A 23,657-nucleotide genomic window follows, 5' to 3' on the forward strand; every position below is an offset into this window, starting at 1 on the left:
CTAACCCAAATGGTTCCAAACACAGCACAAAATGGCAGTGCCTGCAGTTGCTCAGCACTTCCTCAGCCAGACAACATGAGAGCCAGAAGAACGCTTGTGCCAAAGACAGTTAATATGATCATATCGCATTAGAGTCATTGGAGTGATACTGGGTAAATGTTATGTTGCATGAGGCTATACAGTAATGGGCAGTAATCAGTAAAAACATTTTAAGTTCTTGTTTTACTACTGCTTCATCACTAGCTATAAAACAACATACTAATAAAGAACATAAAACTGGAAGAACTGAAATTAACAAGGCGTGTTATGGCAATTTAGAAGTAAAAGTCACTTTAGCAATATAAAACTGAACAATACTGCTTAAAAGAATGAGCAGAGAAGATTTACCATTACTTATTAAAAAAAATGACCCAATCAACCAACAACAAAAAGACCAAAGAAACCCCAGATGTTCAGAGTGTCTATCACAGGGTAGTAACTATGGTGTATATATCAAATTGGTAGGCAAAATATAAATGCTGTGTATCAGCCCACTACAGCACTGTCAGTCCCTACCTAGACAACCCTGCACAGACGATGCTAACCACTGAGAGGTGGCAAGAGAGAGGGTGACATTTAAAAGCTTTGGTCAATACGCAGACATCAATTCTGACTCTACAAGTAGGTGTATTTATGGCAGATTCCAAGAATGATTAGCAAGCCATTAGAAAATGAAATCAGCTCCCTCCAAGTTGTTCTTATCAGGCTCTGAAGACACCGCCTAATTTTTAGTAGGATTCTGGTATCATGTGCAGTCAATGTATAATTATTACAGAAATGCAATTGCATCGTTAGCATAAGTTTAATTGTATCATTGACATTAGTGATGCCATAACATCAAGCTCAATAATGGTTCATAACAAAACGTACAATTAGCACAATTTTTCTCCTTTTTATACCAACCAAAAGTGTTCAGCTTGAAGAAGCCTAATAGTCCCTACAGAAGTGAGCTAGGGCTGAACCTGAAAGGATTGCTGGCTGGTAATTTAGTAATATGGTAATTAAAGTCTTTTCATGATGTAATTACACATCAACTACAAAAGGACAGCTGCTATACAACAGTGCCAGGGTACGTGGCATGAAATGATTAGATTTGAGAAGCTTTAGTGGTTAAACTGAATACCACAGGCATAAGTCTGAGGTATAGCTGGCACCACACAGCACATTATTATTCAAGTCTCACACTTGCAGTTTCCTTAGTCTCATTGTGACAGTAATAGTTTGTTGTATGTACCTTGGTTCTGTGACAGCAGAAGCTGTTCAAAACCCACCTCTATAAGCTTCTGTTGTTTCTAATTCCAGGTAATTTCAAAGCCCAAGCCCTCTTTTGGGCAGAGGCTATACAGATAAGGATTGTGTAAACTCAAAATGTTCAATTACTGACACCACAGCATGAAATCTCTCATATATTAGTCTGCTGGAAATGTAGCTTGATTTAACTGCACTTGTTTTTTAGAAATTTATTCTAGTGTGGGGGCAGAGAAGGTAGAAGGAGACTGAGGACAGAAGAGGCATAAATGAGTAGGTGAACTCGAGGAAACCAGAACGCCGCTGAAGTACTGAGGGTTTTGGCAGCTACTTCCAAAAGCAACAAGCATGAGGCACATGTTTGGGGAAAAAAAACAACAACAAACCCCACTCTTCACCTAAAAAACATGTAAGCATTTTGTTTGGTAGTTTCCTCATTATATTTCTCACTTTCCTCATTTGTATCTGTACAAGACAAAAAGTTGACAGTGCAAGGCATGAGACAGTAAAAATGCACGTATTTTTCCACTAACACAAATAAGGAACTTCTTGGCTACGTGACTTGGCTCTTAAAAATACAACAATGCACTGTGTGCCCTGAAAGTGGGCAGACAAGCTCAGAGCTGCTTTTCTAGTCCTAAAATGTCGTTTTAGGAATGAGAAGCAACTTGGACGTTTTACAGTAACTGCAGGCCCCCCTCTTACCCCTTTCCTGAAACATGAGAAGCAGTGGGAGAGAAACTCAAATCAACCAGACTTCTACACTGTAAAGCTTCTCTTAAAAACATTTAATTCAGCTAGGAAAATCTATAAGCAGGCCCATGTGAAAATGAAAGGTTTTAGAAATTCAGAGAATTCTGCTCAGCGTGAGTAAGGCTTCCATGAGGTCCATTTGGAAAGCAGAAAACCAAACTGTTTTGGATCTGAAGTGACTCTGTTACTTATAGGGACCTGAGGAATGAGTAGAACTTCAGCCTCATTTCAAAGATTACCTGGCCTTGCCAGTGGCCTCCTTCTTTTCTTCTGTTTCTAAAAGACGTTCTGGATGGGTTTAATGAACATTCAAAGCCACTGAGTGGTTTTAACTAAGGTGGATACTGGGACTACCTCAAGATCATCACCAATAAAAGTTTATTCCTATGAGCATCCAAAGGACTCAATGGAGCTGAGGCTGCTCGTAGGAAGCAGGAGGAAGATCCTCGGGGAACTGCAAGCAGCCAGTCATTTAAGACTAAAGACCTCATCCCTCAGAAGCAGGCACTGCATGGCCAGTTTTGCCCTGCACAATTAAGGAACAAAGCAATTAGCTAACTCTATGGAAGAGACTCAACTGTACTTCAAAGCACAGTTTCAAAGGACAACACCATTACTTCTAATTTGATGGAAGAGAGGAAAAATGTAGCACAGTTAGTGGTTCTGAGGAGTGGGAAGATGGTCAACTTAAATATATTTCCAGGTATGCTCTGCAAAGACTCACCTGCAAGGACTCATTCATTTGCCACTGGATGGGAGAAGAAGATCTGAATATGTCACTTGTCAAGAGGAACTTGGTGAGCAATTTGCAACACATGTAGCAAAGTCAGCAAATTAAGATCACTAACATGAAAAGCAAAGCATTTTAATGCATAATGGATTTGTCTTCCTACACATTTTAATACAGTAAGATGCAATAAAAATATTTGGTTTAAGCTTCAAAATGCTTTACTCTTGAGTGCTGTCTCTGGGAACAGAGGGGGGGAGAACAGTACAAACATGAACTGTGTGCACACAAAACCCAAGCAACACAAACATCTAACTTTAGCGGTCTTCATCAAAAGACAATACAGTTCAGTATCTGTACAGACTTCAGTTACTCAGCTACTAACTGAACCCAAATGCAGTCTGTGTCACGCACAGAACTACTCTCTGCTGGCCTGTTTATGCAGAGCATTGCCAGAAGAAACATGTGAAGGTATGAAGTCTTGCAAGAACAGCCTCGTTCTCTCTGGCAGTGGTATGGGCAGAGAATGAGAGAGGGGGAAGGAATGCAAGTGAGAGGCTCCCAGCATGTTCCTAGTTTTAGCTAAGTCAGAAAAAGAAGGAGCTTTTCATCATGAGATTTAAAGCATCCAATTTCTAACTCAAGCAAAGTAACAATTTTTGAACTACAGCATTTGGTTCTGAGAAACAGGCAAGTACAAGAGTCAGAGCAGGACACAGTAAAAATCCTACCTTCTGGATAGCCACCCCCCTGCAGGAGTAGCAGATACTTACTATAATACTATTTTCAATTATATTAAAATCTGATAGCTAGGTGGTCTTCCAAGGCTAGTCCTAGGGAAAGCAGCCTCAGGATTAGCAGTTCCAGATGTAGTCCCCCATCAAACAGTGTTTAACATACAATTCTACTACACCTGTTTCAAAGGCTCTTCAGCGTCTTTTTACTTCCTGGTGATGCTACTTGCTACTAAGGAACTTGGTAATACCAGATCTTGGGAGTTCGGGTGTGGGAGTAGAAGAGACATCACACTCACTTACCTGCTATCACCAGCATTTGCCACGTAAAGCTTCCCCAGTAGATACACCACGACAAGGGCTGTGCAGCCACCAGAAATATTATACACGGTCCTCTCTCTTTCTATTTGTAAATCCTATAGGAAGAGAAAATAAAATGTATTAAGGACAGCACTGTAAATAATACTTTAGAAAATGGAGATTCCCCTAAAAAATTACAATTTTCTTCAAACACAAGTCCCATTAGCTTTCTTTACTATTGCAGTTCCGGGTACATGCTCAGAGAGAATGGAAAGTCTTGGAGTACCGACTGCTTATGATACAAAGCTGGGGATAAAACAGGGCAGCACTGTAAAACATCAGACATCATGGAATAAAGGGCAATGCTGAGAGATGCAAGAGATTTTGCTATGGAAAAAGCACAAAGAAGGCAAAGATAAATGTAGCTGAACAACAGATACACGGTGGTATAATTGGAGAGCACTTTACATAGACAGAAAATAATTAACGAGACCTAGCTATGACATGAATAACTACCTGGTCTCCAAAGTGGAGGCTAGGATTGTGGAGTGTACACCTTTACAAACAGCAGCAAGACACACTGATGCAACAGTGCTACCCTTTAGAAATGCAGAAGGGAGTGATGCTAAACTTGTTAACAAAAAAAGCCCCACCATGAAACAGAACAACATCAGTAGAACACTGAAAAAATACCAGTACAACGCATTCACAGAGTTGCCAGGATGAGCCACAATACGTAAGGCTGTATCTTGTCTCACTGGTTTTATGAGGCCCTGGAAAGAATTTGTGAATGTGCACCAATTTAGAGATGTATGAATCTACTCAAACAGTTCTTCCCATGTTAAACATCCAAGTGATTCTGAGTTTAATAAGAAATACTATTTAAAATACCATATTAATATAAAAAGCCTTCCTGCTTAATAGACATGGAGAACACAAGTCACATCTGCCACTGACAGTCAGTGAAGCCCAGCAGTATACATTATCCCAAGAAAGCTTAGAGACCACATAAAAACAAAAAGGTAAATGAGCTACTTCCCAGTACTCCATACATCTTCAACAAAACTAATTGTATCCCAGTGAACTCACTCTGCTGCCTCTTAGTTTAGCTTCTCGTAATAACCCAACACGTTAGAAGTCACCCTCCTCTCCTGAGTCTGGAGTCCAACCTAATACCAAAATGGTCTTTCCCTGCAATACTGGATTCAAACGGGGAGTGTCATCTAATGTAGCTATTGCAAGTAACTAAGGGATCTTTTCAGCTAAAACTTGCCTACTTGTATGTGCTTTTCATTAGGAATGTATTTGCCTCTCTGTGTGCTGTAGTTCATTATTTGCATTAAGCAGCAAACAGCTCAAATTGTCCATGCCTTGGGGTACGGGATTTAGAGCTTTATTTCAGAGCTTTGTTTATCCAAGTAAAAGAACCACAACAAATGCTAACTATAACAGCTGCAATTTGCTTGAAAACCTGCTGCACCAAAGCAGGCCAGGGACTGCTCTTTGTTTCCTACACATTTCTGGAGAGGGAGGTGATCCAGGATGGCAGCAGGGATGTTGGGCAGTGCTCAGCCACTGCCCTGAGCTAGCTGGGCAGGGAGGGCTTCTATTTCTAATAGTGCCTGTCACAAATAATGTGACTCCGAGCAGGCCAGAGTGCTGATCCTATTTGTGCCATCAGCACAGCAACAGGGAGGGCAGTGGGGACAGCGGAGGTGCACAGCACTACCCGACATGGCCATCATCTGCCGCACAGAGGAACTGCAAGCTGCTCTGCCGCAGACAGTGGGTTTTGTCGTGGCTCTTGCTACTCAATGCAAGTAGTTATTTATTTATTTATTTTCCCCCTTAAGTTATCTCTTTTTTTGTTTAATTTTTATTTTTGGTAGGTAGGCTGTGGTGAAGGCCAGGAGGAAAACACCTCAAAGCTCAAATCAAATCTTGCAGAGCCTTTGGTCACAGACATGGGCTTGTTGCAAACGCCACTTTATCTAATCTTGCCATAGAGAAGCTGATTTTCCTCCCCGTGGTTTCCATATATTTTTAAATTAAGCTGAAAAGAGCAGTTCAAAGGAAGCAGATGTTTCTAACCATCAAAATAATTTCAACTTACAAATACTACAGTGGATTTTCCAGGCACTGCCAGGAATTTTAAAATAGCTTCATCTCCGCTGCTCAGAATATCCTCTGAGACCTTGAAACAAAGTACAATTCCTCACCTGGTTTCAGCCCTGTCACACGTACGCTGCACGAGTGCTGGAATGCCTATATTAAAATTTATTCCCTTCAATAACAAGAACTCAGAAGCGTTTATTATGGGGTGGAGAAGATGGATAATCCTTAGGGCGTCGTTCTCAGAGTTTGCTTAACTTAAACTAGATCTTGTGCGCTGAAAGAGGTTTCCTGTATCTCAACAAAATTTGAGGGGAAAAAGGTAAAACAAAATAAAATGAAGCCCACCATTACTACTAACTCATTCTGATGCAGAGATATCGGCTTTTAATGAAACATGTTTCATCAGTGCTGCTGGGGAAGTGGCACAGCACAACACAAAGAGGGGCAGAACACCTCTGAAGCCTTTAGGGGTGTAAAGAGCTCTAGATGAAGGACAAGTACACACAAATCCTCCTTAATTTCCCACCTGGGGAAAGATTTCAGAGCCACCTTTTTTTCTCTCCCCCCCCCTCCTTTTCCGTAGGATGCAAAACATTTCTATATAGCAACCTGCTTGTAGGGGAAGAGTTAAGCAAAACTGGGCTGAATCATACTTCTAGTACTTGAGGGAAGCATATAAACAGGAGGGGGAATGGCTGTTTAAGAGGGTGGACAGTGATTGAACAAGGAAGAATGGTTGTAAACTAAGACAAGGGAGGCTTAGGTTAGATATTAGGAGGAAGTTTTTCACTCAGAGGGTGGTGACGCACTGGCACAGGTTGCCCAAGGAGGCTGTGGATGCCCCATCCCTGGAGGCATTCAAGGCCAGGCTGGATGTGGCTCTGGGCAGCCTGGTCTAGCGGTTTGTGGTCTTGCATACGGCAGGGGGTTGAAACTGGATGATCATTGTGTCCCTTTTCAACCCAGGCCATTCTATGATTCTGTGATGATGATACGATCCCTCTTTCAGTCCAAAGGGCAGCATGGGGCACACTCTCAGATCTCAACAGAGCTGGAAAACTTCACTCGACAAGTGGAAAATGAGTATGAACTGCAGGCTGGAGAATGAAGGGTGAAGAATTAGAGGGACTCATTAGTAGCTGTGATACCACCTTCCTAACAGCTGTAAAGTGGTCTTTAAAAAAAAAAAAAAAAAAAAAAAAAAGGGAGAGAGAGGGAAAAAAAAAGGATTTCTGTATCCTCTGCTGAAAAGGTGGACATTTAACGCCAGGGAGGGAAATAATCTGTGCTCTGCCCCCTACTGAGTATGGGGAATGTTGCGGCAGGCAGCAGCAGGGCACCCACAAGGGCTGCCTTCTGCCCAGCCCTCCCAGGAGATGGAGGCAGGCAGCGCCTTCACCACCGACTGCAGCACCAGCCTGAGGATGCGATGTCAGCACTAGGGCAGCTGACCTCCTGGGGGGTGCATCTGCAGCACCTGCCTCACTGAGGTTTGGACCTGAGTTTCCCTGAGCAAAAACACTCATTCGTCATACAGGCTTATTTTCTAAAAACAAAAGCCGACTACGCCATGAAGGCAGCGCTGTTTGCTCAGTCGGAGGCTCACAGCGGCTTGCTCGTGCCACCTCGTGGAGATCTGCCGCAGCAGCTCTGGTGCGTCTAAGCCCCGTATGGACAGCAGCCTGGCATGCTGCAGGGCTTCCTACCTTGACTTCCTTCCAGCGTTTTCCATCAGCATGTGCAGGGCACATCTTGGGCTGTGGGTGTGAGCCACCAGAAGCTCTGCCCAGGCTGGCTCATACATGCACGCTGCTGGCACGCTGAAGGGGCGGGGGCTGAGGGTGGGAGAGCAGCCAGCATGCTGGTGTAGAGCAGTGTGTGCCAGCTGCATCTGATGCCAAATTTTAGAAGTTCAGGTTGCAGGTAAACTGATCAAACTGCAGAATCATCATTACAACCTATCATCATACCGCACTAACAACTACAATAACTATTCTTCAGCTGTATCCATCCCCAGGGTGGGTCCTCTGGTAGCCATACCTGGCTATGACAGCAAGTAGCTTTACCTCCTACACACAAGATGTCCATTAACTTTTCCTTTTTTGTTAATTAAAAGTCATGTTTCAGAGGGCATAAAGTCCAAATTAACTCTTTAAATTGCTTTAGCTTAGTCAAAAAGGCGTCAGAATGGTTGTACCACCACTGCAAGACCCTTTATTTCTAATGGCTATTTAGCCAAAGGAAGTTTTTTCATAAAGGAAAACCATAGAACGTGTGTTGGTCTCTCAAGATTGATGCCATTTTAGTTTGAAGCATTTTGTGAAAGTATCTGTTCAGACCTGAATCAAAAGAATCTCATAAGAGAAGAAAACGCCTGATACAGCAGACACAACTATCTTTCAGTAACTCACACAGCCTAGGTATGTGCCGCTTCTTCCCATCCAAGATAAAGAGGGTTTAGAGCGAAATAGGTGCTTCCTGTCTGAGACCTTTAAATTAGATACTAAATTGCTCTCATGCACAAAAGGTTAAATTCAGGGAAAGGATTATAGTTTAATGTTTCTATCCTGTAACGAAGAGTATTTGGAAGTATCCGCTCAGCTCCTGAATCTCTACATACATTTTTTAAACTCAAGAGATGAAAATTAGAAGATTTGACCTGGGACACCTCCAAAACTTAAGCTAATTTATTTTTGTTCAAGTAATTGTGGTCCTTGACAATTATTGACATTGAGTGTTATTATTATTTTAAATAGGACGGTGAAAACACATCACAAGAACTTGCTCATCCCAGTTTCAATAGAGAGAACACTGTCTAGAAGTGCTTCAAAAAAGGGGGCATCTTAATCCCTGAAATGTCTACGCTAGGCAATGACATGACCTGTATCAGCTTCCTACAGTGTTTTAATGAACACGGCTGTAAGACAAGCAACGTCCAAAAGAAAATCACACCTGACAAAGAAGAATAATTTTTAAGAGCCATGTGATAAATAGCATTTATTTGACAACTGAGGTTAGAACAGGGAGAGCTTAACAAGAATTCGAAAGACTTTTTGGGGAAAAAAGAAAAGGTACCAAAAAAAACCCCATCTCCTGACATAAGGGATAAAACCTTCATTAGGCAAACCTGTCAGATTCAATTGTTAATTAAAAAAAAACAAACATATCTTTATCTATCCAACATTTTCACCAAGTTCAAAGGGCTCCTTTCAGTACGAGATGTCTCAGGAAACAACACCGAGATGTTTGCCTGTGTGTCCAGGAACATGAGCTTTCGCCAAGAGCTGGGTAAAATGATACACTCTGCTGGCGTGAAACCCTTGAAAATCATGCAAGTTTTAACTGCACTGAACTACCTCAACAATATCCACAGTGTTCCAATATAAAGCAGCAGCTGACAAACAACATACTGCAGAGGAGGCCCAAAGTCTTCTTACAAAGATCGCTAGGAGCATAAGCCAGCAGGAAGTCATAGGTGGGATGAATCATTGCAGGCACAGATGAGATGCATGAGCGCTGATCTTACGAACCACAGAATCCTTAGGCAGACATTTATGCAAAAGAATGCAATTTATGCAATTAGTCTTGTCCCTAGACCACATACGAACACAAGACACCACCTAGAGTTTAAGGTAGATACAATTATCTACTGCTTTCCTTAATCTCACTTGTTTATAATGCCAGGAATGTACTGCATTAAAATAGTCATACTTACAGTCATTTATATAGCCAAGTACAAGTTGGAATTAATTAATTATTCAGGGAGGAAAACAAGATACTCTTCACAGTTTGGAAACAGGGAGGACAGAGTACTATGATCCACATCCAGAATAACCAGCCATCACATCTGTAATAAGTTATCTAAGGTTTCTATATTTATCCTGTATTGCAGCCTTTCCACTGCTCTGAGAAACAAGCTTTCAGGAAAATCCCCAGCCAAATACTAGGGTACGGCAGACAGGCAGTATCACCTCTTTCTTCCTTCAGAGGTAGAGAGAACAAGCTAGTTCTTCCTTTCTGAAGAGGGAGAGCTAAACTGACAGGAGGTTTCCACACGTCCTCTTTCCTTTCAGCTAGCAGAAACTCAGCCCAGTTGCTGCAGTGCCTAAACCATGGCTGTAGATTTACTTGTGGACACCTCAGTTTGTGAGTATGTCTGCCTGTACATCCTTGGGAAGAAAGGGTAATTCGGCAAGATAATTGCTATTCTGAACTCAAAGTGAAACATCACTTTGTTATAACAACTGAAGTTCCTAATTAGATGCATGTACTAAACAAAATTCAGCTATGATTGAATCCTGCCTTTGTACTTCTTTTCAGGCAACAAATAAAACCTCTGGGAAATGTTCATTAGTTCAAAAACCTGCTCAAAAAAGAGGCTTTAAAAAAAAAGAGAGGGAGAGAGAAAAGACATCTCTCAAGACCTGATCCCAGATGTACTTGCTGACAGACCAAGTCTCTGCTTTACCTGACTAGAATTATTTTTAAGACTGAGAAAGGCTGAATGGGGAAGTGCAGAGCAACTGTATCAATTATAAAAATTCAAAGAGAAAACAGCTTCCATTGGGGAAATCTGAGAATATTCTGTTTCCACGGGACCCTGATCTGTTCCCAGATGTTCAAGCTGTACACAAATCAAGTGGGTGGCAAGAATGTCTCTCATGCCCCACTCACCCACTCCCAACCAACCTCACTCAAGAGCTGTACACACTCCCCACAGACACTGTCTTATGAGCTACCCCAATGCTAACAAGAACTGCAGGTCAGCAGATCAAGGAAGCTAGCTCTCATCCACATCCTTTAATTTTTTTTGCATATGTGGGCAATGTGAACTGGGCAATTAAGGAATGCTGAGGTGCCTTTGCTGCTGCTCTCATAGAACAAGGAGGCTTTATAAGGCACATATCATATCATAGTATCATAGTATCGTGCGAGTTGGAAGGGACCTTAGAGATCATCGAGTCCAACCCCCGGGATTCGAGCCCTCTGTGTAGCAGCGCGGCACTTGTACCACTTGCGCCACAGGGGGGATTCGAACCCGGGCCCTCGGTGTTGCAAGCGGCAGTTCTTCCACCGTGTGCCATACATACATATCTGTATATGCAGCCTGCAACAGCCAAAGTTGAAATCTGCTACTGTGAAGCAACACTGATTTATAATCTTAAAAAGAAAAAAGGAAAAAAGGGAAAAAAAGAAAGGAAAAAACAAGTTTCTAACAGTTCTTCTAGCAGAGGAAAGTGCAAATAATGCGCTCATGGCACTACCTGCGATTTAGGATCCCACTCCTGCTTGAATGCTAGTGATCCTGGCAGCAGCTTCCACAAACCAAAGCTCCCTGCCTCACGCAGACACAACAGGTAAGCTTTCGAGGCTCTTAAACACTATCTACATATAGACAGAATTATATAAGTAGGAAAAAAAAAGTGGAAAAAAATATATTCCTTACTGTTTGTTTTGCCCAGGCCATGTGACTGATGGACATATGAAATGTGGATGTCAGTAGCTAAAATATACATACCATTTCCTTGAACGCACTTTCTATAGCCCCAATAACCAGGCACTCATGTGGGATCTTCTTCTCAGTGAAGAAGCGTGTTGGAGGGGTGCTGGGTGAGCCTGGGGCCCCCACGCCGCCCCGCAGGGAGGCTGCCCGTGTCAGCGTCTTGCTGTTGGTGGCCATGTTGTCAGGTTCCTCTCCCAGGCAGGTGGGTGGGAGGACAGCTGTGTTCCTCAGGATGTCCACAATCTCCTGCAGCTGCTCCAGGATGTGGTGCTGCAGCAGTTTGGAAGCAACCACGGCAGCTCCTGACCCAGCATGTCCATCAAACAGGGACCAGTAGTACAGGTTGATCCCATCTGTGTCCTGGGAAGACAGGAGGAAAAGAAAGGAAAAAAGACTGTCACATGGTCATGCAACCACAAGTGAGGTGAAGGAGCAGCCAGTGGCTCAGCAGCAGCAGGTAAAGCACAGGTAACTCTCCGAGAGGTAACCTTCCCACTGAAATGGAGAAATACTCAGCATATCAGTACAGCCCTTGCAGAAAATAGATGTGTGCTTGTGCCTATTTTTTAAAACACTCTAACTCAGAAACCTAACAAAAGGATGAACTTGTAGCCTTTTCCACCTTCCATTCATCACAGAACACTCGGGCCAAGCAATTCTGCGATACTGAATTCATCTCCTAACGACTGTGTAAAGAAGTATTTGAGAGTCACATCATTGACATGTGATGGATCTACCACTTTAGAGAGGAAAGCTACACCAGCTGGCACCTGGTGCTTCAGTGACATATCCTTTTCTGATTGGACATTTGGCCAAGGACCTATTTAGTACCAAGGTGTGGTCCCTACCTCCGCAAGAGGTAAGTAAGGCCCACCATGCTGACAGATAAGACAGCTACGACTTTTCGTACCAGTGCCAGCTTGTAAACCAGCATAGAGGTCCTCAAGGAAGGTATACATAAGTGGGTCCAGCCACATTCCACCCATGCTAGCTTACACATTCACTGTCTAAATATTCCCAGTTTTCTGACACACTTCGTGTATTGTACTGGAGTTACATAACCCCTGATCAGAAAAGCAAGTGTTTCAGTACGGCTCTCAGAATCACAGCATCTCACACAGAATCACAGAATCATGGTTCTCTACTCAGACTTGTTCAGACAGGTGTAAGTCAGCTCTGCTCTTGCTCTGATTTGAGCAGAAACCATGCTCTTGTAGTGGTGTTCGCTATCACTAAGACAGGACCCATTAGCCATGTCAGGAAGTAGACCAAATTCTGAGCAGAATAACTTCAGACCTGCCTGAAAAAACATTAAAGAGCCACAAGTTTTCTGCAAAATTCATCACAACATCTTTAGCAAAACATTTAAGGAGTAACAATATCTGTCTTTGCACGATGACATATTTGACAGCAGGATCAGGAAATGATATCTCCAGTCTCGTTTGCCCTGTTTCTTCTTAACTCCGCACCTTCCCTCAGCTTTGCTGAAATAACTGTTTGTGGGGCTGCCCTGCAAGTCAGGCAGGAGTAGAGTAATACAGACACAGAAATAAATGATTTTGCAAGGAACTGGAATCAGGCAAGACTGCTGCAAAACACCAAATACTATGAAAGCATAACCTGTATCTCAAAACAGTTAATTATCTCAATATATATATATATATATGTATCTGTATGTTTCTGTTGTTTAATTTAGGATAGCAGACATGATGGATAGCAGGATGTGAACTGCAGCTCCTTTTACTTTCTGCTGTTTCAGTTGCTCCACAAAGGTGCCGACCACTGGCAACAGGACAGAGGAAACAGATCTAAGTACGAACACCATGAACCGTCACTCACAAATCCAAAGGAAATTATTCATTGCTGCCCTGAGCTCCAAAATCCAAAACCTAATGCAAAACGTCTCTTTTGGCAACACGTACATAGACCATCTCTACAAGTGCACGCTGTTCAAAGTGCAAAAGGTTAACTGCTGAAAAAATACTATTACTTACAACTTTCTTCGAAATGCATATTCTTATGTCTTGATTATAAAAAACTACTCTTGTTTTAAACCGATGCCATAAACACAGACAGCATACAGCGAAGTTCGAACAAATTCTTTACCATTTCAGTAAGAACATAGTCACATATACAGTGAAGTTTCTTCAAGTCCAGATCTTATCAAGGATAGGAATCCAGCAGTCTATCTTGTGCATTCTTCATTTCATTACTGAAATGCTGAGAAATGGGAGACCTGTCCTGCAGTACTGGATTAGTCACCACAGTAATTATCATACAGTGGTAGGGGAAAACAAATACAAAAAAATACCCCACTGTTCTGAATGCATCTCCTTATCCAGCCCCACTCCACTTGCCCAGTCTGATACATTCAACCATAAACGTGTTGTGAATTTTTACCCCTGAGGGCATAACTGGCAGTTGTACCAGCTCACTCCTGGCTCAGAACTGCTCCAAGTTCACCCTACAGTTGGCTGTAAAGTTCTGCTTAAACCATTTGTAACGTGTAACAGGATTACTGACCAAAAAATCTCTTTGTGAAAATAGTTGGCTTTTTGTGCAAAGTGTGAAGTAGTTTGCCAACAGAAACAAACACCCCAAACTGCAAGTGTTTTAACTAAAAACTGAAATCATTTATTTAAAGCACCAATACTGCCTCCTGGAAGTAGATGATCAAGCTACTTCTGCTTCCATTCTCTTAGGGTTTGGTTCCCTGGACAAAACACCTCACTCATGAAACACCATGGACAGATAATGCTTCCAATCTCAAACTGAAAAAGAAATACTTTACCTTCCACCTAAAGTGTGTGGGAGAGATGTGGTTCTCCAGTACGTACAGGATAATTTCTAAACTGAACAAGCCTCACATTAGTTTAGTAGTAAAAAAAAAGAGTCAGGGATCATGAAGTTTTAAACAGCTCAGAACAACATCACTTGTTTCCCCAGAGACACCGGGAAGCATGGAGTAGCACAGAAAAGTTCACATGAGCCCAACCTTCATTCTCAATCTGTCACTAACATGAGCATGACATGATCAGGTCAACCCTGATGGTTCCTGAATAGTTCACCTATTTTCTTGTTCTTTTTTGGACCAGTAACACTAAACCAAGTTGATGTTGCTACCAGTTAAGCTAAAAAACAAACAACAAACCTGCACTTTCACACCATCTTCATATAATTCTGAAGCGGTCTTATTTCTCCCTATCAACTGTAGAAATAGCCTTGATAACCAAGAGATCTGTGTTATAAGCGTATAAATTTATGGGAGATGACTACCACAACACTTTTCTTATACATGCCCTTGATGTGAGATAAAATCATAGAAAGATTTGAGTTGGAAGGGATCTTAAAGATCACCTAGCTCCAACCTCCCAGCTGCGGGTATGAACATATTCCACTAGGTTAAGCTGCACAGGACCCCATCCAGGTGCCTGGTCCTGAATACCTTCAGGGATGGTCCCATCATCCACAGCTCCTCTAGGCAGCCTGTGTCAGTGCCTCACCACTCTCACACATTTAACCTACTTTTTTTTCAGTTCGAAGCCATTACTCTTTTTCCTATCACTATGTTCGCTGATAAAGAATCCCTCTCAAGCTTTTCTGCAGCTCCCCTTTAGGTGCTAGAAGGCCTGAATGAGGTCTCTCTAGCCTTCCTTCTCCAAGCTCCCTCATTCTGTCTCCATAGAGAGGTGCTCCAGCCCTCTGATCATCCTTGTGGCTCTCCTCCGCACCTGATCCAACATCTCCATGTCCTTCTTATGTTGTGGACCTGAGTGCTGAACACAGGACTCCAGATGGGGCTGCATAAGGACAGAGCAGGAGGGGACTATGACTCCCTTCAGCTTTTTCGATACAGACCAGAATATGGTCGGCTCTCTCAGCCACACATGAATAGTCTCATGCTTTCCTCAGCCACAAGGCAAATAAAAACCCAATTAGAAGAAGCTTTACCAAGTTGTGAAAAAAACCAGTATCCGCTTAAAGAATTTATGGAATGATGTCCATCAAAATCTGAATTGGTCTGAATGCATTATACGGGGCTGCATATTCTTGAACACAAATTAAAGTCAGAGAACCAAAGCTGTCACCATAACAAATATCGTGCGACATCCCTGTTCCAGAAGTTGGTCTCCCAGAGAAGGACAAGTGAAACACACACAATTAGTGCAGAACTGACAATGAGAACAAAAAAAAATGAAGTAATCAGTATGTATTTTACTTACACTAATATTACTTGTAAATGGCAGCAATTCACAATGCTCTACTGCCTTAACTTTAGCTAGGATCTTCAGGCATTACTGTAACAAATATTAGTCTCCACAAACTTACGTGTATTTCTGTGAAACCTGATTTAACTTCTTAACTAATCAAGAGAACAAACATGAATAAAATATTAGTTGTCTAAATAAAGAAGCAGAAATAAAATTCATTTTCCCCACCCTGAAAATAAAAACAGCTCCTTTGTTTGAAAAGATGTAATTCTCCAACACCCATCCCAATTTGATAAGAATTAAATATGTGGTGTAAATAAGGCAGAAACTCAGAATGAATAAGGGCTAGCAGTTAAGTCCAAAGGCACAAGAAGATCCTTGTTTTTCTCCCATAGCTGAGATGCCCTCCGTAACCACCACACTATTACCTATTTTGGTGTGCATATGCAGAGCTTTCTCCATCTGTCCTGTTTGAGAAGCTTGGAACTTCTTTCCAACACAAAGATATTACTGTACTTCAAACAACAAGACACTAATTTCTACTAACTCTGGTGGCATTCTTTCTTTATGAATTCCTGTTCATAACTGAAAGTGAACAGACCCCTCAACTGGGAATATGATCAGTTAACACATCCTGATCTAGTTTAGATTTTCTTTCGAAACAGTCAGATTCAACATTCTGAATAGTAATCAAATACGTCAAGAGAAAACAGATCCTTCACTGTGCTGACCTTCCAATTCATTTCCCATATGCACTGGGAAATTTAATAAGCCTCAGACTCCTCAACTGCTGACTTTGCACTCAGGAAGGCTCAAGAGTCTCCTGGGTTTTGTAATCGTAAAACATAATTAAGACATGCAAATTTTTGGGTCAAGTAATGGATGAGAAATCACAACAGAAAATGCATATGGACAACTAATTGGGGTTTGGATATAGAAAAAAAGAGGGCAGCGTTAGTCATAAATAGCAATCAATTTCAGACAGTTTCCAGGTGAGCTAGACAGTGGTCCCACGCTGTAAACCTTCAGAGCATTTTTATTCGATTAATTCAAAGCAGGCAAATGAAATATGTTTCCACTCAAGATTCTGAAAAACAAACAAACAAACAAAAAAACAAACACAAAAAAAAATCTGTAATCCACTCAACTACTATTGTACCAGATATGAACTACACATAGAAAAGGTGCAAGAGCAGGTACTGGGTTCTAATACAGTCTGAACTGCATGAGCAACTGCCACCGTATCCTCAGCTAAAAGCCTCCTTATGGTACCAGCAATGTGCTCAGCTACATATAGCAGATAATTATCCTTTCACTGTACAAAACATCTTCCCATCTTTGTGACACGAAGAAAACTGCAGAACTATTAATTATGTATCTCCAGGGTACAATGACAATTAATAATGCATGACATTGCGTGACATTAAGTCCTGCCACCTGTCACTATGACAATCCCCTAGTGTTTGACTGGAGTTTCACCCACTGATGGCCTCCAGTGTTCACCATCACGGTGTCCCTCAGTTAGAGGGCGCTTCAGCTGTGTGGGCAGGCACTGCCAACATGGAGGCAGAAGGATCAAGGGGTCCCACAGGATCACCTGTCCACAGCCCATGTGGCAATGGGACAGAACTGTGATGGGAGTGGGATGGGGTGTGAGCCATGCTTCACTCCTGAGAAATATCTCTCCCCAAGCGCAACTGTGGTAAGGCAAAGCCTGGCTGTAGAGGTTTCACTCTAATATACAACTAAACTCTGCCGTAAGGGAGAGAGCTCTCATTTCCCTTCCTCAAAGGAAGAGAGGGAGAAAATATGATGAAAAAGGGCTTAAGGATTGAGATAAGTACAGTGAGATCACTCACCAAGTACTGTCACAGGCAAAACGGATTCAGCATAAGAGATATTAATGTAATTAATAACTGTCTAGATCATTGAGAAACTGAAGGCAAACCAAAATCATCTTCCCACACCCTTCTACATTCACCCCCATCTACCTACTCCCCTCAAGGCAGTGCAGGGGAATGGGGGCTCTAGTCAGCCCATAATACTTGTCTCTGCTATTCCTCCATGGTCACTCTGCCCCTGCTCCACATGGGTTCCTCCCACAGGATGCTGTCCTTCCCGAACCGATCCTCTGTGGGTTTCCCACAGGCTGTAGCTCTCCAAGCTCTGCTCCAAAATGGGCCCATACCACAGGGCCCACCATTTCAGGAACTGCTCCAGCTCTGTCCCCACGTGCAGCAGCTCCCCTGGCCCTCCTGCCCCATCACAAGCTCCTCTTCATGGGCTGCAGCTCCAGCCCAGGGCTGCTCCTGTAGTTATCCATGGGCTGTGGCCTTCAGGCCTCATCTACTGCTGCATCATGGGCTCCTCCATGTGGAGATCTGCTCCATGTGGTTGCCCAGAGATGTGGTGGATGTCCTGTCCCTGGAGACATTCAAGGTCAGGTCGGATGGGGCTCTGAGCAACCTCATCTAGCAGCAGGTGACCCTATTCATTGCAAGGCAGTTGGACTAGATGGTCTTTCAAGGTCCCTTCAACTCAAATGATTCAATGATTCTCCTGTGCTGCAGGGAGTTTCCTCTCCGTGCCAGGAGGACCTTCCACCCTCCCTTCTGTGCTCACCTTGATGCCAGCAGAGCTGTTCCTCCTCTCACATTTTTCCCTCTCCTCTCTCCCAGCTGCTTCTGCAGAGCAGTTCTTCCCTTTCTTAAATATGCTCTCCTAGAGCACACCCAGCATTGCTCACAACTCAGCTCCGCTCAGGGGCTGGTCTGTGTTGGAGCAGTAGTAGCTGCCTCTGATCTTACACGGGACTTAGCTGAGTTGCTCACCTCTGCAGCCACCCTACTATCAAAACCTTGCCACTTAAGCTCAATACATCAGCATGGCTTTGCACTGCTCCCTTGAGCTGCACTGCTGACTGAAAGGCTACAATGGGGGAGTCAGCGAGAAATAATACTAATCACACAACCAGAAATCCAGTGGCCATCTCAGTTTCATACGCTTCCCAAAAAAACAGGGCTAAACAAACATGGCATTAGGCCTTCTCAAACATTCAGTGGAAAAAGGCAAAATCTAAGGAAGATGAAGCAGACTGAATTAAATGAAGAGATGCCAAGTTTCAGACTGCATTTTCCTTGTGCACAGTGCTTTAAAGAAACTAAGCAAAAACTGAAGAAATCTCTCTCCTCTTCAGACAAATACTCAGTAAATCACTTCCCTCATCTCTCATCCAATGTTCCTACAAAGTGCTTCAGTACTCAGAGATGATTTCAGATCGTGTGTTACAGTGGGACATGATGTCCCCATGAGGCTTTTAGAGGATTCATCCCCTGGCTTTCTTAATAAACACTTGCTGGGATGATATTACACCATGCAGTGGAGTATCTCAAGTCTATATTTATACAGGGCTCGATCCCCAGAGGTCCTTTCTAACCCCTATGATTCTATCTTTTTGATACAGAGTTAACTCATCACATTTAGCACTGACTCAGACATTTTTTAGAAGTATTCACTTTCAATGCTAACTGTGCAATGTGAGGGAAAAGTACAATATTCAACTTCAACATTAAAATACAAAAACAACAACAAAAACCATTAGAAAGAGTGTGTACTATCTCCCCTCTCCCTCCCCCTCTCCTTTTTCAGTATCTTCAAGCAGCAAAAAGATTTACAAAGGAAAAAAATCCAACTAATTGCTAGTGTAAGACTGCCCTCTAGTAGAAAACTTTCTCCAGGAATATACTGCTTGTCTTGGGAAAATACATAACATAATTTAATTTCAGAGGCTGTGGTCTAATAACGTAGTAGAACAAGTTTTACACAGCTAAATTATGAGTGCTACAGCACCTTCAAGAGTCACATAAGAACAGAAGTAAATCTGTTGATAACAAGAGAAAAAACAAGGTAACAAATAGCACAGAAACGGTACTATATTATACAGATCACTTGGCTTTTCAGTTCAGACATTATGCTCTCTTCTGGTTAAAATACGTTAGAAATAGAGGAAAGTAAAGAAGATCTCAAATAAAAAGGTTTCTCTTAAGAAACTTGAAAGGAAGTGAAGGGTTTTTCCAAAGCGGAGATAAAGCACACAGAATCAAAGTAGGATATACACTGAAAAAGAAATCATTTTCTGAGCTATTTCACACAACACAGCCTCATCTAATATCCAGTCGTCCTGATGACAATTCAAATGATTTAAAAAAAAAAAAAAAAAACAACCAAAAATAGCTTACAAAAATATGCAATCAGATATAGACCCTATCATTATCGCACTGTAAAAGTATGGTGTCTGCAATGTTATGTAACATCAAGGCTAATTAAGACATCTTTCTGATAATGAAGTTTTATGGGCCTGTATTTTTAATGCAATCTACACACACTAAGCACGTAATGTTTGAAAAAGTGTACCTTCTGGTGAAGATGATTAACTGTGCAGTACGTTGTATACAATACAGTTTGACTTTACTCTCCTGGGGAGCATCTGATAGTACTCAAAACTGAAAATTAACTGGATGTGGGAAACATGGGACACCTTCCTGTGTCCCATGCACGCTCCCAGAATATGAAAACAGAGGCAAATTGAGTACTGCTACACCCATCTGCACCAGGGATGCAGAGGTACCTGATCTGTCTACCCAAAGGCTAGACCTAGAACTTAAATGGGATATCGGAGCAGAGTTAGCATCCCTATGCAGTACCAAAATGCACTCCTAGACAAGTTGGTATCTGTTTCAGTGTCCTTGCAGTGCACTGTGTGCATGACAACAGTAGCCTTGGTGTCAAACACACCTATCACATGGATTAAGCACATCGTTGCTTATTTTCATGTATTTTATATACACATGCAAGTATGCTGGACAGATACGTGCTTCATTAAAAACAATCAGTGCTTACAACAATTAAATCTGCTCAAAGAACCAAGCACTTGTAAATCAACAGCAGCCCGCTGGATGGTCTAAAAACAGACTTTTTTTTTAGTAGACTATTAAAACAAATTTTATTTTGCTTGGCTTGCGTGTATGCAAAACTCCTTAATCTAAACAAGTACAGGGAACAATTCTTTATCCTGGAGAGTGTAAATACATACTTGAAAAAAACTGTGACAGTCTGAATGTGATGGGGAATATAAGCACATAGGAACTGGTACAGATGATTTCAAGAAAGATTTGGAAAAGGAAAGGGCAATGTTATTTGTAAGATTCTAACAGAGCGTACATGGCATACATCATTGTCCCCAGATAGAGAAATAGTCAGTGATGACTGAATTCAGGATGCTGGAGGACCTTAACCTACCTTCATAAACCAAGCTTGTGATAAACAATACTGCTTCAGTAAGAAGAATACAAAAGAAGAATCCAAGTGACTAAACAAACAGTGATGCTGTTATCCTTGCAGTGACCTTCAACGGATAACTTAAACACAGCCATTAACCTCACAGTATTCTGAAGCAGTAAATTTCTCATCATTATGTTTTCAGAAATGAAAAGGAGAACTTTCCTCTGAATATTTAAACAAAAATGTCTTAGATGTAAATAGCATTTTTCAATGCAAGGAATTAAAATTGAAATAGTAGAGCTTAGAAAAATGTAGCTAAGCTAAGCATTCTGTATTTATGCAAAGGTAATTAATAGGACATATCTGGAATGCATGAAACATTTAGAGTTCTTTCATTGTCATAACATCACATCCTTCTATATTTCGTTCGTACTTCTCTACTGACAAGATTCATAAGTCTTCTTACCGAACTGTCTTTCAGCTGGAGACCTTCTCCATTTGGGAGTGATGATCTTCGTTTTGAGTTCTTGTTTGGTGTAGAATTAGCACCTCCAGTTTTCTTCTTGACAAAGAGGACTTCACAGCTGGCTTGATCTTCATTGTGCGTGCTCTTCCCAGCATTTATTACTCTAAGGGGGTGGGTGGAGGATCAAAAAAGAAAACAAAGGACATGTACAAGTTAGCAAAGCACAAAGGTCTCCACCAATACCTCATACATGACTCAATAGACATAGAGAACCATAACCCAGAAGTATAACAAAAACAAACTGAATTATAATACTTTACTTCTGAACAAACATACGTAAACACACAGATTTACATACTTGCTTGTTTCCATACACCTACCCTTAGCGTAATGAGCTTTTCTCACACAACTGTGTGAATAAGAACCAATGGAATCACAAGCATGTTTACCCTTAGGCATGACACAATTTTCCATAAAAAGAGTATTTGATGGCTACTTCTGATAACATTTATACCTTCTGCTGAAACATGAGATCCTCAGTTGCTTTTCTATAGCAGTGCCTGCTATGGTAAACAATGAATCTGTTGGCTAAGGGTGTGTATTTTGTCAAGTTCTGAGTCTTGCACAAATAAAACACTGGCTCTAAATCTAAAAGTTGTTAGTGCTAAAGACACAAAATAAACCAGACTGCTGTTAGTCTGTTTGAAGGACAGACTTTGCTTTGTACTGTAAAAGGCAACTTGCACCAAAGCAACATGGAATGATGCATTGTAGGATATCTTCAAAATAAAAACAAAAAAACCCCTAAATCCTCACACCTCTTGCTTCTTCACTAAGTTGCAACTTAGCAGTTGACTTGCACCAAGAGCTTCAGGCATGCAGAAACAAGCACAACAGCTCAGTACTGCTCTGAGCAGCCAAGGATATCCTAAGGCTTTGCACCGTGGCTGCTCACTCACCTCCATTCAATACTATAAAGCAGAAGACATTTTAGACTCCTAAACAGAAGTCTGCACGACTCAAGATACTGCTGTGCCTACCACCTGTCTCAGAACTGCCAGGTCGGAGCACATTTCCCACTTCTGCCTGAGAATCTTACCACAACCCGACCAGCACTGCAACAGTCAGTGCTCAGCAAGATGTGCACTTTGGCTTCACACAGGGAAAACCTGTGCAGGCTGGGACCGGTTCCTGTAACTCACACAAGCATGTCCTTGTCCACAGATGCTGCCTAACTGCTCCTCTTCACTGTGAGGCTTGAGGCCACAAAATATCTCTTGTTAGCAGCAGTGTTTCCACCACTGGATAAGCAATTTCATATCAGGTACAAAACAACCTTCAAAACAATCACTGCCTCCCCAGAAAGCAAAACAGCTTGAAGGCATGTCATAATCCTGATGGCAAGTTCAAGACATACCTGATCTCTAATGTTTTGATTGCAGTAAAATTTTACATAACAAAAACCATTGATAGAGGCTGTTGGGAAGAAAACAAAAACTGAAGGCAGGCCTGCAGGGGACTCAGTATCAGCCTGTCTCTTCTTGGGAGAATGCGATTCTGTGTCAGCCTTGCTTAAAGATAAAATATTCTTTTGATTTTTTAAGAGCAACGTGACACTCTGACATGCAAATGAGCACTTCTTCCTCCAAAGAGAAAAAAAAAACCATGCTCATACTTTATATGTACACCCACTACAATTAACTACTTCCAGAAACTAAGTTTCACTGCAGTGCTGATGAACATAACCCGCTGCCGTCTGACAGGAGACGGGTTTTATTTGCAGTGAACATTGGTATGCGTGATACCAGCAGTTGTTTACAAATATTTCTTGTAAAGAAACATCAACTGTGGATAAAATCAGTTTGTGAAACACACGCAGAGCAGAGATTAAGGAGCATATAGTTGCAAGGTGCCAGTGAGCAGCTTAAGCACTCGCCCTCTGCAGAGCCCAGCATTTCAACACCTGTAGATCAAACACTGATGCAATAAGCTCCTAGCTTGAAAACTCAACATACAACCAGAAAGAGAAATAAAAACAAATACCAAAGAACTTATAAGAGCTGACCAACACTTCTTTAGTTTGAAAGGCTTCCAGCACAATTAAAGCACTGCAACAGCACAGCAAGCACAGTTGGTCATGTTGGGAAGTAACAAATACTCAGTTCAGCTGCTAAGTCTCCTTGCTGATGTTGCTAGCTGTTTTCATTTCAGTCCCATGGAAAAAAGAAGAAAAAGAAGAAGGGAAAAAAAAGACAAATTGAGACAAAAGCTGCTCCTTACA

At 41.9% G+C, this 23,657-nt stretch overlaps 1 protein-coding gene across 1 annotated transcript in view; it reads right to left on the minus strand.

Annotated features, from left to right (window-relative positions):
• Nucleotides 1–23,657, minus strand: part of PPM1H (protein phosphatase, Mg2+/Mn2+ dependent 1H) — a 128,534-nt gene that overhangs the window by 49,453 nt on the left and 55,424 nt on the right. Inside the window, exons 2-4 of the mRNA XM_072361525.1 lie at nt 21,377–21,539; nt 11,435–11,779; nt 3,805–3,917 (exon numbers count right to left, since the gene is read on the minus strand). Of these exons, the coding sequence (XP_072217626.1) occupies nt 3,805–3,917; nt 11,435–11,779; nt 21,377–21,539 (621 nt within the window). The remainder of the gene's footprint in view (nt 1–3,804; nt 3,918–11,434; nt 11,780–21,376; nt 21,540–23,657) is intronic.

Source organism: Excalfactoria chinensis, chromosome 1, assembly GCF_039878825.1.
Source record: "Excalfactoria chinensis isolate bCotChi1 chromosome 1, bCotChi1.hap2, whole genome shotgun sequence".
NCBI lineage: Eukaryota > Metazoa > Chordata > Aves > Galliformes > Phasianidae > Excalfactoria > Excalfactoria chinensis.